This window comes from Chlamydotis macqueenii, chromosome 5 (assembly GCF_036417535.1).
Source record: "Chlamydotis macqueenii isolate bChlMac1 chromosome 5, bChlMac1.mat, whole genome shotgun sequence".
In the NCBI taxonomy this organism is placed as follows: domain Eukaryota; kingdom Metazoa; phylum Chordata; class Aves; order Otidiformes; family Otididae; genus Chlamydotis; species Chlamydotis macqueenii.
In genome coordinates this window covers 18,433,236-18,447,705 of record NC_141560.1, presented here as the reverse complement: position 1 = coordinate 18,447,705, position 14,470 = coordinate 18,433,236, and the positions used below count along the sequence as shown (strand labels likewise).

The following is a 14,470-nucleotide window of genomic DNA, read 5'->3' as shown; positions in this document are numbered from 1 at the left end:
TAAGCACGTCTAAAAACTAAGAAATTAAACTACACTTCTAAATAGACGTTCAGGACCAGCACCGTACACCAATATTCCCTGTGTGGGCACATGAATGAGTAGCCATTTACAAGGTATGCTAAAACCAGAGGTAACTACAAAAGGTGATTACAGTGAAGTGTACAGATGATAAATACACCGATGATTCTCATATTGAGCACAGGGGGATTTGTGGTGCAGTCATGAACTGAAAAAGCTGTTCACTGAGAAAAAACATGGAAGAAGAGAAAAACAGAGGGAAATGTAACAGTAGTAGCTGTCTACTGTACAGTGCAGTAAAGAGAATAAATCCTGTAATGTCAGTTGTATCATTCTGCAAGTCAGATTCCTGGGAAGACTTTCTAAATCCTTTAATTAAACTTCCAAGTCTCTTTTCAGCTCCCTATATTCTAGAAAACAGTCAAAGCCTTCATCTTCTTACAAGTATTTTTTAACTTTTATGCCCAAGGCCAAATGAACTGAAGCAGGCAAAACTGCTGTGGCCTGGAACAAAATGATTTAGGGGACATGAAAGCAAGGAAAGCTCCTAAACCCCGAAGACATGTGCCATCTCCTATGCAAAAGCCCAGCTGCTACTGCATTTTTAGTGGAAGGAATAAGTCATTGAAATTCTTACAGTGAATCATACTGAATGATCTAACAGCACTCTGGTCTTGGATCTATGGAGTCAATACAGTTATTAGGAGCCTTCTCAGCTCAAACACTACAAAGCAACACTATTTGTTCCAGGAACATGATCATGACATGGATTTTTCTTCCTCTGGTCAAGAAGGACCTTTCATTCAGAAAACTTACCTACAGGATGGCAAAGGCAAAACTAGGATTTCATCACTGCCTCTCAGATCCACCCCAGCCCTGCAGACTGCCTGCACCTCAGTCTCCAGCTCCTAGTGCTCCCCACATTGCCCAGCACCATCTCTGCAGATCCCCCTCCAGGACTCTCCTCCTTGCCTCTCAGTCTCTGTCCTGGACTGGATCGCTGACACAGAGAAAGAGGTTTCTCCTCTACCGTTCTTGCCACTTATAAGCACTTCCCTCAAATAACCATCTCCATCATCTTTTCTCCCCATACTGCCGTCACCCCCAGCCTCCTCGCTTCCCTGTCAGCTTTCCCTGGGGCTTCTCTGTATTCACGCCTGAAGCACAGCTTCCCACACTGATGACTGCTTTGTCCTTGCATCTCTATTCAATCTGCAGCCTTCCTTTAGCTCTCTCACTGACAGAGAGAATCTCTCATTTCACCTGTTTTGCCCTCCCAAGTGCCCCTGTCTTCCTCTCCTTCCTCTCCACAAGGCACTCAGTAACAAAGGCATCAACCTGACAGTCACCCGGTCATCCCTCACCCACATTGCTCACCAAAGCCTTTTGCTTCCTTCAGCTTTTTGTACTGGTTTTACTAACTTCTCAGCCTTCTCCCTGTTCCCTCTTTCTAAGCTTCCCATTAGCCCTCAGCCAGGTTCCTCTTCCTGAAGGAAGTTCTATTTCTCCACTTCTCTGACTGTTTCTTCAGCACATCTTACCAGCGGTCATCTACCTAATGGTAAGATTAAGTCAAGCTTCTCTTGAAATCCTATCCCTCAAAACACTCTCCTCCTTGAATACACTTTTTGGAGCACGTACATCCCAAGTCTTTCTTTGTTCACCATCTTCCTCTGTAGTGTCTAAGCTGGGACTGGTTCTCAAAACCATGATATAATATGGCTAAACAAGAACTTTGGCTTTTTTATACACACATACCCCCATCCACAAGTTACATTTTTCCATTCTTAATCCTCTCTTCCCATGTTCTGAATAATGCCAATGATAAGTCAGCAATGGATAAAATAAATTTTAAAAGACCACATTAAAAAAAAAAACAAACAAAACCAAACCACCACATTTTAAAGGATGTCAGAAAATGAAGCAAAATCTCTGACTGTAATTAAAGGAGCTGGAAAACAGGAACACATGGATGACCAGTATCTTTCCTACAAGAGACACATCAGGTACTTCCTCAAAGAAAGATCGATCTAAGGTGCTGACAAAAACCAGCAGGTCAATGAGGGGAAATCATAGCTAAATACAGGACAGATTTCAAGTGTGCAGCTTCCCCAGGAACCAAAACTGTGGCTACTGCATTACAGGTCTCCTGCCAGCTGTCGCTCAGCAATGACCACGACAAGAAACCAGCCAGCCTTTTCCATTGACACTTAGCCAGCAGAGACACTGCCTTGTTGGCCCAGATATCTCTATTCAATAGCATTCTCGATGCTAGCAACCCAGGCTCTGCCCATTGCCCATATGGCTGAGAAAAGCAACAGTTCTTGTATTTCTATTTTTTTCTTTACTCATAACAGTAGTCTGTACAGCAGAATTGAGACTGACATTGCAGACTTTCTTCAGCAAGCAGATTAAATGCATGCCTTACCCTCAGCTTGATTTTACTGCAGAAGTGCCAAGACTATGAGTTTCAGTGATTGAACATCTGTAATTTAATATTATTTTCTGATATAAACCCTTTTTTGTACACACACAGACTACTGCTGCTAAGAGCAGCAAAATAAAATCTTCTGCCAAGCTTTCTACCATTCGTTTTTTTCTGGAGGTGCTGATTACCATGTCATTCCCCTTCACTGCTGACAGGGTTCATCCAATTTTCCTTCTTTGGTAAAAACAAATACATTGTTCTTGGCACTGGCACAGGGCTAAGGCAGAGATAGAAGAGGCATACAAAAAGAAAGAAAAAAAAAAAAAAAGAGTAAAAACCACAGAAACAAAACCTTTAATTTCAGAAGTGTGGTTCTAAGGAAAAGCCAACTTCATTTTCAGGCTAAAGAGCTTTCATTTTGTTTCACTGAGGACACTGGACTCTGAACATGAGCTCATTGGCTTCCAGGGCACTTTTGATGCGATACCTCATGTGACAGATGTCCTTGCCTAGACAGCATGGTCAGATGGATGTTTTTCTCCCTATCCATTCTCTTCCTCACTTTTTCCAATTTGTCATATATGTATTTTTCTCTCCATTCTCAAATATTTTTCTTCCTACACTTCATTTGAAACAGTTCTTTCACACTCTAGGGCAATTCTGCAAAACTTTCCTGGTATGTACATACTGCCACAATTGAACTGATTATACAGGTATGCAGGACAGAAAACCTGGAGAACAAATGATTCTGCTACAGCAGACTCCATCCTGGGTCCCTTGCAGCAAGGAGCGATGAGACATGACTTTCAAGCAAACAGTTGGTACTCTGGCTTTGGCAAGAACTATCTATCACATGTGTACGACACGTAAACACACATACATCAGATATTACATTTGTATGTAAAGGTATGTAAATAGAAGTATCACATACTAGATGCATTAAACTGCGAGACTTGGAGGTAATTAAATATTTATAGTTTGTCTACAAATATCTGTAATTGGTTTAAAAGCATGTTTGTTATTTAAGAAAACTTTAAAAATACAAATTTTATTTAGCATTTCAGATAAAGAGGGTGAAGAACCCAACAAAACCACTCACCAGAAAGAGGATCTTTGCCAATCATCAAAACATTCGGTAAATTCATTACAATCAGCTGCTGGAGGACCTCCTAAACAAGAGAAAACAACAGGCAAAGTTCAGTGTGAAGGAATTCCAATCAATCACACCACAAAGAACACAGAGCTCCACGGGTACAAAGCTTTTAAAGTACTGGCAGGTCAGAGGTCACAAGAGGAAGCCTCACTTGAGAGAGAAATCACTATTTGAAGATGGCATCAGGTTGCACAGCTAACATACAGTAATCGCCTCTTTTCACAATGGCCAATATAGAACTTAAAGGGTCCCACGGCACTAATCAGGATAAATGCGTGGCCACACTAGGCACACCCATCAGTCATGCCTTTACCCCAGGCATGACCTGTATTCATTTGATGTTCAACATACAGCTTCTGTCACGTTCCACAGGGCAATGGATTCATCAAAGGTATCTAAGCCATTCCGTGAAGTCTGAGCAATTCAAATAACTGGTCAAATTATTTTGTGGATCTGAGACTTTAATGATGGGCTGGGGACGTGAATTTTGGGGAAAGTTATAAAACAAATATCTTGCATTGCTCATAAAAACTGTATTTAAAGTTCTAGATTTGTCTGCATTGTTTTTAATCGGGAGTAAAACAGATTTAAGTATGTCATGAACCTCGTTTAAAGGTTATTTTATTTTCAGGGAGAAAAGGAAAAGGAGATGCATTGCTTGGTCCGGTTCAGTATTTAAATGTCAGCTGCCTGAAGCTACTCCGAAATGACAGAATGGGCTTAAGGGACAGGAAAGCCTAGAAGCCTTGGGGCAAGCAAAATACTCAAAGGCAGACAAATAAATACATTGCAAAAGGGATTCCGCATGGTAATACATTCAGCCATGCACCCCAGTAACATACAGAGCACAGGAGTACAGCTGCCAGCTTCAATCTGCAGTTACCAGCACTCACTTATGATGATTTGAATAAAACACTTTGAAGGCAAGTATTTATTTAATGTAAAAAGCCTGAGAGGAAAATGGTTGTGTAATTAAAGCACTGTGCTGGTATTCAGGAAACAAAGGTTCACACATATAACTCTACCAAATGTTTGGCAGGTGCCTCTTCCCTGCTTGTTTCCATTTCCCAGCCTACCTCTAGGCCACTGGGAGGGCACACGCATTGATACTTCCAGAGTATTCAGAGCCAGGGGAAAAAATACTACAGCCAAGCACAGAAACAAGTTTCCTGAAACAATCACCCATTCACCCAAACATTTCCCTTCCAAGTTACCCCATTGTTATTTCTCTGCTTTCAAAGTTACTATGGGAGGAAAATTAAGCCTGACTGAAAGAGGAAATACTTCAGTGAGTCTGCAGCATTTGATAAGTAATCAAAGTGGATATTCTTAAAAAAAAAGTTTTGGACATAACACACTTCATTTTTTTTCCCTCTATTTCATTCCCAAAACATACTCCTCAGCAGTTCCTCTTCTGGCTGAAGTAGAAATATCTGAGTGTCACAGCTGATGGTGTTTTTGATGCTGTTCAGAAAGGAGGCTCTACAGACCTTTATGCAACGTGAACTTTGGCTAATGCAGACCAAGCATTTGCCAAGCCATTAGCCAAATGCATTTTATTGTTTATGCATTTGAGACAGGTTAAATGAAAGTCTGTTTGCACCTGTTATCAAAACAGGTGCAAAACCTATTGGACTTAGCAGATACTGCAGTTCAGCCATGTTCTGTTATGACAATACAGCATGGCACTGAGGTTTTAAACAAACAAACAAAAAACCACAAACACACACACAATTTGCATATACCAAGGTACTGAGCTTTAACCAGCTATTTCCATGGCGAAAAAGAGAAAGAATTCTGCTTCCAGTCACCCAGTGTGTGGAGCAGCACTGTGGCAGGAATGCATAAGGAATTTGCGTTGTCTTTGTGTAATCATCAGATTGCTAGCTATTTAACTGGCAGACACAAAAGACATTACAGCTAACATTCAAGCTGTTAACATTCCCATGAGCTGCTTCCATAAAATTATTTGAGTATACCGTCCAACTTAACCACAACTGAACGCCCTCACAGCCATTTGAACCTAGTATTTTCTAGCAACAATCTGACAGTCACCGTATACAAGCAGAAACGATCCTGAGCCTGTGAAGAGTGATTTCTTAATTCAGATTGAAAGATTTAAATTGTTGCATGAGGTGATACTCTGATCTGTTTATTTTTAAAATAAATTATTTAAACAGTTAACTATTTTTATTGTTCTAACCTCCTTCACCTTCAGACTACTGCTTGTGACGATAATACCTAACTGTTACGCAGTGCAGCTCACCGGTAGATCTCAACACTTTATAAAGTAAGGTCAATGTCATTGCCCTTCTTTTTCAAGATAAGGAAACAAAGTTACTTCTGCTTAATAAACTATTCTCTGTTAAGGGAGATGTACCAATGAACCACGCACTCACACAGCTACAAGTGTGAAATAAAACGTGTTAACTGAAAGCTCTTACACTGACACTGATGAATTTAGCTCAGATTTTGTCTAGGCTAAAAACACAAAGTTAGTAAGGCTCAGCTGACACCCTACTGACTCAGTAGCTGGGATAGATAACGTGACTGTGTCGCAGGTCTATTGCTTAAAATCCCACATTTGGAAACACAACCAAAGTTCCCTCCCCTAGCAGCCAATCAGGAATTCTTCACCTTCTATCCACTTATCGATATTTTCTTGTTTTCCTCATCTGAAACAGCTGTAACACAGGTTAACAAGTAAAATGCTATGCCTCAGTCTAGCCTCTCTGCTCCCCTCATGTCTTACCATGCCATCGCCAAAGACCCCACAAAGTCAAACTTGGGCTTTCAGCTGTGCTGTTACAGCCCATGAATCAGCACCGAGGACCAAAGGGCTCCACAGACCCAACCATCTCCCAGGGTACAGCTATACTGGACACTCGGTTAATCTGGACATGCCGCTTTGAAGCCCAACCAGCAAAAGAAATGGTAGATAAAACGCAAAGTTTCCGCACAAGCGTAGTAAGTTATTGTATTATATAAAAGGATGCTGTAATGCTTGAAATCAAACCTATCTGCGAGACATTGCAGCAGAGGCAGAGATGGTGTGTTATGTGTCCTTCTGCCCCAGGTGACTGGCATGGCTAGGAGGAACACACCCAGGCAGGAGCTGCTGGAGATCAAAGCAGAAGTTTCAAACACTTTAAATAGTCCACAAAAACCCACAGTACTCTGGAGAGCAACTATACAGGCAGAATGTCTGATTCCTCCTGTGAGAAACCTTTTAATCATTTTTACAGCACAGCTAAAGCTTATTTGAAACAGTGAAGGTTACAGCAACAACATATGGTAACAATTTCCCCGATTATCAGAACAATTAGGGTCTGAGCTGCCAGCTTCACACCTAGACCATTAACCAGCTCGGAGACCAGCTACTGCAAGTCAGGAATCACCTCCCTGAACTACTGTTGGCTTTTGTTTTGTTTTGTTTTGGTTTTAAGTTGTTGCTGATGAGATTTCCATGAAAAAATAATGTTGGTATTGGAAGTGTTATTTAAGGAATCCAATTCAAAACAAATCCCCATCAAGCCTTAGTGCAGTGTCCAGGGATGCTTGGCATTCTCCTCTGCCAAAGATCAGGATATTTTAAGCTTGAAGAGCTTTGCCCAAAATCTCAGCTCTTTTCACAGCAGTGATAATTGCAAGAATGGATGCTTCTGGTTCGCAGGTCAACAAAAATATAAAGATCAGCAGCCAAATCTTAAGCTACTTGAGCCAGACCCCCAAACTTACTAGAGATAAAGCCCCTGAAGGCTTCTGCATGCAGTTACATGATGCCGTATGGATAGGGAGGGCTTTCTAAGTGAAGGTCAAACCGGGTGTTCAGTCTTTGATCGCTCTTTCCATTGCGCCTGCCTGCAGAAATGCAGTGTGAAGCAGGCTGAGACAACCAGCAGATCTGAGCAACAAGAAGGATACTGCCTAATCCCGAGGTAAGTTTTGCTGAAAGCAGCTAGGCACTTCAGGACTGGTACCTCAAGGATTCAAAAACATTATTAAGTTACCTAGAAATCATGAAATTAAACATAATCAAGTAAATGCTGTGTTGTCATTAGCAGCCTTCTGGCATCTAAGCCCCTGCTGTGCACTTCCTTCACATTTGCAAGCTCTTTGCAATCACTTTGCTAAGAAAGGAGCTTAAAAAAAAATAAAGCCAAAATTCTCCCACATTGATTCTAGCAGTCAAGGGCTTTAGGAAAAATCAAGACACATATGAGATTCAGGATGAAATTCTAAGCACTGAGTTAGGCGCTTAGGCTTATTAAGAGTACGAACAAACATATTCATTCCCTCCATCTAAAAGTTTCTAATTCATTTCTGGAGTGCTGAGGCACATTTTATTTACTCTTTTTATCCTTCCAAGATCACACACACCGGATGTTTGCTCTCTGCCTCGGATCATCGGAAGAGATGCAGCAGTAGCTCTCACTCAAGTCACCATGGTCACATATTAACATTTTATTTACCTGCAGCGGGGTAAGCGGGCCCCTTGTAATTTTGTTGGAACAAAGTCTCCTTGGCCCGTACTACATGTCAATATGCATTTCCTTCTTAAAAACACATGTGCAACAGCATGAAATAAAATGGTCTTAGGGTATTATCCTTGGCTGCATTTTTAAGTGCCAATGTAAGCATGCCAACGGCTCTTGCAAAGAATGCATTGCTAAGAAAGGAGTAGGTAAAACTGTCTTTTCCATGGCTGAGAGACCAGGCAAATATAAGCTCCACACAAAAACTTTCCCCTGCACTGCAGTACAGCGCAGTATTAATGTAACTGCTAGCTTCTCATGCAGAATTAAATTAACCTCTGCCTGAATCCTAAACAAGAAGCAAGTACTAAATAAATTATGTGAGAAGAGCAGCAGTCTACCAGCCATTGTAACTCAAGGCTCAAGCCAAGCAATTCCATTTAAGTATATTGCTTGGCTATAAAACGCTAATTGCCCAGCTGACTGGAAGCCAAGTGGTGCTTTCCTACTTAAAATGTCCATGAGGAGAAACCATCACCAGCTTTATTTATACCAGCAAGAGCAAACACTGCCTAGCCAGGGAATCTGGCTTACATTTCAGCTGCAACTCAAGCCAACGGAGCGGGAAAGTACAGCAGAGTCCTATCTACGCAGCACAGCCAACATCCTTCCCCAACAACCTCAGTACAGATCTGATCTCACAAACATCCTTGGAGTGGGAAACATTTGGTGAAGGAGACACTACTTGCTTAGATAAGGTCTCAGCAGGAGTCAGCGCTGAGAGCGACAGCATTGGCCATCTGCACCAGCTCAGAGCCTCCCAGCAGCAGGATGGGGTGGAAGCTTTGCCCCTACACATCTTAAGGTCCCTTTGGATGCTACCACAAAGACACGCTGGGAGCTGCGCTTCGCTGGCAAGACGCACTCCAAGTCCAGGGGGTAAATGAACTGAAGCTTTTCTGGAATCAGACCTCTAAGGAAGACTGAACAGTCAGGCTAGTGAACACATTTTAACATTAAAATGTACTTTAACCAGCAAATTGAGAGTTGGTTTTTAAATATTTTTTTTTAAAGTTTCCAGGTTTGTTTTGATATAACAATGAAAACAAGTTATTTTGCAGCCTGCAACAAGGCAGTTACGTTTAAAAGAAAAAACAACAGAATATTTGTCTTCCAATATATATAAACTACGGGGCGGGGCGGGGGTTAGGTTGGTGTGCTTTGTTGTTTCGTTTTGGGTTTTTTGTTTGTTTGTTTTGCCATAATTACCTGAGGAGTTATTAATAGTGTCAGGGAAGTAGTTTATAGCAATATTCTGTAAACTGTACAACAGGGTCTCCTAAAGAATAGACAAGATGAAACAAGTTGTTGCAGGGGAACGACAAGGAAGTGAAACACAAACATATCTTTTATCCAGTTGTTTTTCCATGTACATCTTACCATTCGAGCACATCTGATGACACAAGGCATGTGACTCAGTACTCACCATTCCCCTGCCAACACATTATATACATGACAAAATTTGATTAAGAACTTTGCTCATCTCTGCAACAATTGTATTAGTTATGTGATGGACTAGAGGATTAGCTGTCTTTAAAAAGGGATTTTCTTTTTCCCCTGAAAACCAGCAAATTACAAAGCACACTTCTAAAGACCCTTCATGTGGAAACCCAAAAGCCACTGAAGTAACTGTTGCCTCATCTGCTGAAAATAATCAGTTCTGACAATCTGGAATCTCAGTGGGAGGGGATGTGAAGGAATCATACCTAGTCTTAGTTATGCTCAGCCTATGCGTGGTGCAGATAACCAACTAAATGACAGAGATATACTCAATGTATAAGACCAGGTTTTATTTAAAAAAAAAAAAAAAAAAAATCACACATATGCAATCTGGATGGCACACAACAGAGCATCATGCAAAAAAAAAAAAAAAAAAAAAAAAAAAAACCAAAACCAAAAAACCCCAAAACTAGAAAGGACCTTGGCACAATTGTCCACTCCATTCATTGTTATAGCTCAGGTTTTGTTATTTGTGTTAGAGTAGTGCAGAGTAGTTGCTCCCAGCCAGGAGCAAAACCTCATCTGCCACAAGCTGTACAAATACACAGTGAGACACCCCTGGAACAAAGAGCTTGTTATATATATATGCAAGGCATCAGTAGGCTGATGAAAAAAATAGTAACAAGCAATGGAGGAAGGAAATGAAAATAAGATTCTGTGGTTATAATGTGATTCATTGTCCATGCTCTCACTGCTTTATGAACTGGTTAAATCAGCTGCTCCTGGCTGGCACACAACTAAATCACTCCGGACATCAGAGGGCAAGGCAAGTATGGTAAGTCCTGACAAAAACAATTGCTTTAAGATCAATCTGAATTACAGTGCACATTGTTTAAATCACATAACAAAAGTTCCAAGTATACTTAAATAAAAGCATTTTTATACATGTAAGAAGTATTTTAGGACACAATTAGTTTTACTTCTAGCCCAGTGGAATACACCATGGAGAAGCTGCCATCCACCACCTGCCCCAGTTGCAGAGGAAATAAATAAATAAAAACAAAACAAAAAAAAAAAACCCCACAAAACACACAACAAACTAAATACAAATATACACACACACACTAAATAAAAAAAAATGCACATTTACTTCTAAAATATGAAATGTTCAACGGCTATGTAGCAGCAGATTTCCTACCCTAGTTTCACTGACTCCAAGATTAATCACTTACGTTAATACAACACACAGCTCTAGGTTGTGCCTAGTGGCAATGTTGTTTTGACCCAGAGAGGAGAAAATCCAATTGTGGAGCACTGTATCCTCCCTGCTTTTATTGCCAGCAGCACCTTCAACTAATTTACCTACTTTGCTGAAAATAAAAAAATCTATTGATTTATCCTCAACTTCTCTCTTCAAATCACATGACTTCACATGTTTATAATAGTATCCAGACAAATTACTCTCAACTTCTATTTCATTTCACCTTAGATTTGTCCTGGAGTGGTTTATGCAGTAACAGGGAATAAGAAATGTGCTGTGTTAAAGGCCTGTCACTTGACATTACAAATATAACCAGCTGAAATGCAATCCATCTGTTCAACACGCTTCCAGCTAATCTGTGGTGGTCTCCAAGGACCGTAATAACTTAGCCTAACACACATTAAAAAGAAACACCACAGGCCATCAGGACAGACTCGAAGCACTTCTGAATCCTCTGAAACTCAGCACCAAGCACACCCACTTGCTTTAAAAGGAAGTCAGTTCTCCTACACAAAGTTTGAGCATATTTTGCTGCGATAACAAAGCCAAAAGTTTTCACATGAAACTCTAAAACTGTTCAAATACATTTCAGCTTTTAACATCGAAGCCCGATACCAAAGTATATTAGTCATGCAGAGCTTCAAGGTATAAAGTCTACTCCACTGCCTTTGTTCACTGGAGTGAAAAATTTACAATATTAAAATATAGCTTGCCATCAAGAAACAAACACCAACCCAATAAAAGCATTTCTATGAAGATTAGTTATAAGATGTGTTTTCTACCATTTCTCTCATTACAGCTATTTCTAAAACTTGGGCGTTTTATACATTTTATATGGACACAGTAAACACCTAACTGGGCACACGGTGCTAGTTCACATAAAATACATTGGATTTGTTAACACAATTTCTGTACTGCCACGAAGAAGAGCAAAAATAATTAACCTGATGCAAGCATATGGTGAGTTGTGGGGCTTATTTAGAGGTTCATAGCTAGAGATCTGCATTGCAACTTCAATACTGTAATGAGTCTCAGGCTCTGAAAAAGCACCAAGAACTCCAAAGCAGCAGCTGACCACTGCAATGCCTGACAAAGCAGCCACAGAAAGTACAGGAATACAAAGGAGTTAGAGATGGGAAGATGTAGGAATACTGGTTAGACATCACAGCAATATTGCTTTCCTAAAGATGAATAACGACCAGAAGCTATGTAGTATAAATGTACACACATTTTGCACTTTTGCCGGTATCAAGTCATTTATTAGTATAAATGTTGCTTGGAAGAGAATGACTCATTTTGGGGACAACTCTAAAACAAACCATTAAACCCAGAAGGGCACAGAGGCACACATGACAAGAACCATTTTGACATTCCCTAGTACAAAATACTGAAAAGTCAAATTAAAGCCATCAAAGTTTAAACAGGGGAGAAAAAAAAAAAAAAAAAAAAAATCTGTGAAACTAGAGAAAAAAATAACAAAGTGGGGAGGGGACACACACAAGAATGGGATACTTTCAGGATTTCTAATGAATTCCTTGCTATGAACAGTATTTCAGTAGCAAATAGAAGGCCTAACAGATGCAATCGAGTTTAATGTGAATGTATGAGTCAAATGTCATCAATGACTAAGGGTAACAGAAGTAAAACAAACATCCAGGTTAGCTGTTACTGATCTAATACTCTTACATCCTGCTCGAAGACGAAAATTACTAGCAAGTTCCTGTCTACCCCTCAGTCCCCAAAATAAACAAGCTGCTTTACCCTGCCACTCTTATTAATGCTGAGTAACATTCTACTGCCTCAGCAGCCCTCTTGATTGCCATGGGGTCAGCTCACAGAGAAAAGTATGTCTCATTGTTAGCCAAAGGTGCCATGCCTCGCCTTCACTACGTCCAAACATCCTCAGAGCTGCTCAAATACAGGGTAGTTAATTGGTTAGAAACAAGCACAAACGTGCTCAGTCTTTCCAGGATAAGACTTCTTGAATAAACAAGATTTAATTCACGTTACATTGGTAAGCAATTTTTAGAAGCTTGAATGGACGGTCCTGGAAAAATAAAAAAAAAAAAAAAGACACCTAGAAACTGAGAAACAGTAAATACATGGACAGCATTCAGGCAGTGATGACCAACTGGGATTTTATGGGAAAAAACATGTAGGCTATTGGTTAACATCGCTTGCTTTGAAATGCATGAAAATCTTTCAGTCTAACTAATGAAAAATGGTAATCCCCAGACAATTTTTTCTCCCAGTGAAAAAAAAAAGGGTTGTGATAGCACTTGAGAAACCCCAGAGAGAGAATTGAACAACTGGTCTGTTAGCACTCATTCTACTCTCCATGTATATAAATGTGAAGGAGAAAAAAAAAAAAAAATCAGTTAAGTTTAAATTTAACTGATTAATTTCCAAAAGCTTATTTGAAGACTTTTAACCATGAGTTTCCAGCAAGCCTAAACCTTCCTGTGCTTGGACAGCTTATAGACAACCTAGTACTGAACAACAAAATAATGTTTCAGAAAGCCTACAGTCACTACACCATTGGTTTACTGTCTAACTTCAACAGAGGACAGCAGCATGGGCAAGAGAGAGGCCCTTGCGGCATCTGCAGACAACTATGCAAAAATCCATGCTGGATTTATAGAAGAGGGAGGATTTCAGCTGGTCTGAAGGGAAGACAGAGACGGTACAGGGACAAGCTACCCCACTCTGCAAGGATGCCGGATTAGACAGTAAGATGCTATGGGACAAATGAAGTGGTTAGGGAAATACAGGGAAGGAAGAGTTTTCTTGATAATGTCTGTAGGTTAAACTAAAAACAGAGGCGCTCATATATGCTACTCATCTGATTATGTCAGCTGCTTTCTCATTCATCTCCTGCAACAACCTGACCTTCTCATCACTGAGAGCTCTCCCTTGCAGACAAACTCCTGTTACCAACCACTTACCAGGGGCACTAAAAACTCCAATACCAGTAACGTAGAGAGTCCCACAGTTCAGGCATGCCCCTGTCAAATACTCCTAGAAAACTTTAAGGTGTATCATTGCAGGTTAATGTTATGAGCTTTCCAATTACTTTGAAGTAAAATTTATATCCAACATCATTACCTCAACGTATCGCTGCATTACTGGTATCATCTGGAACACCACCTGGAAATATTCAAGGCCAGGTTGGACAGGGCTCTGAGCAACCTGATCTCATCGGAGATATCCCTGCTCCTTGCAGGGGGGTTGGACTAGATGACCCTTGAGGATCCCTTCCAACCCAAACCTTTCTATGATTCTATGATCTAATTACCTAATATCCACAAGTTCAACAAACACCCAGACAGTCACTGGCCAGGAGATTTGCCACTGTAGCAACAGTCTGCAAATTTTTACTTAAGGTGATTAAAGGGAGAGGCTTCAAGTCAGACCAGATGGTTCTTCCATACACAAATATAAGTGTTTTTTCTCTGTGCTACAGTTATAGGAGGGAAAAAAAAAAAGAAAAGAGAAAAAAGAGAGAGACACCAAGGAAACTAGCAGCGCCTAAAATCAATAGTGAATAAAATCTGAGAGGGCAGGGAGAGGAAATGGGGGCCATGCCCTCAAAATAGCCTCTGGGTCTCTCATCATTCCCTTTCTGAATTTTCTAT

The 14,470-nt window shown here is 40.5% G+C and overlaps 1 protein-coding gene across 3 annotated transcripts in view; it reads right to left on the bottom strand.

Moving 5' to 3' along the window:
- CCDC88C (coiled-coil and HOOK domain protein 88C) overlaps positions 1-14,470 on the bottom strand; it is a 98,496-nt gene that overhangs the window by 53,720 nt on the left and 30,306 nt on the right. For all 3 annotated transcript variants that reach the window (XM_086748440.1, XM_086748442.1, XM_086748441.1), the window contains exon 4: positions 3,546-3,615. In XM_086748440.1, the coding sequence (XP_086604566.1) occupies positions 3,546-3,615 (70 nt within the window). The remainder of the gene's footprint in view (positions 1-3,545; positions 3,616-14,470) is intronic.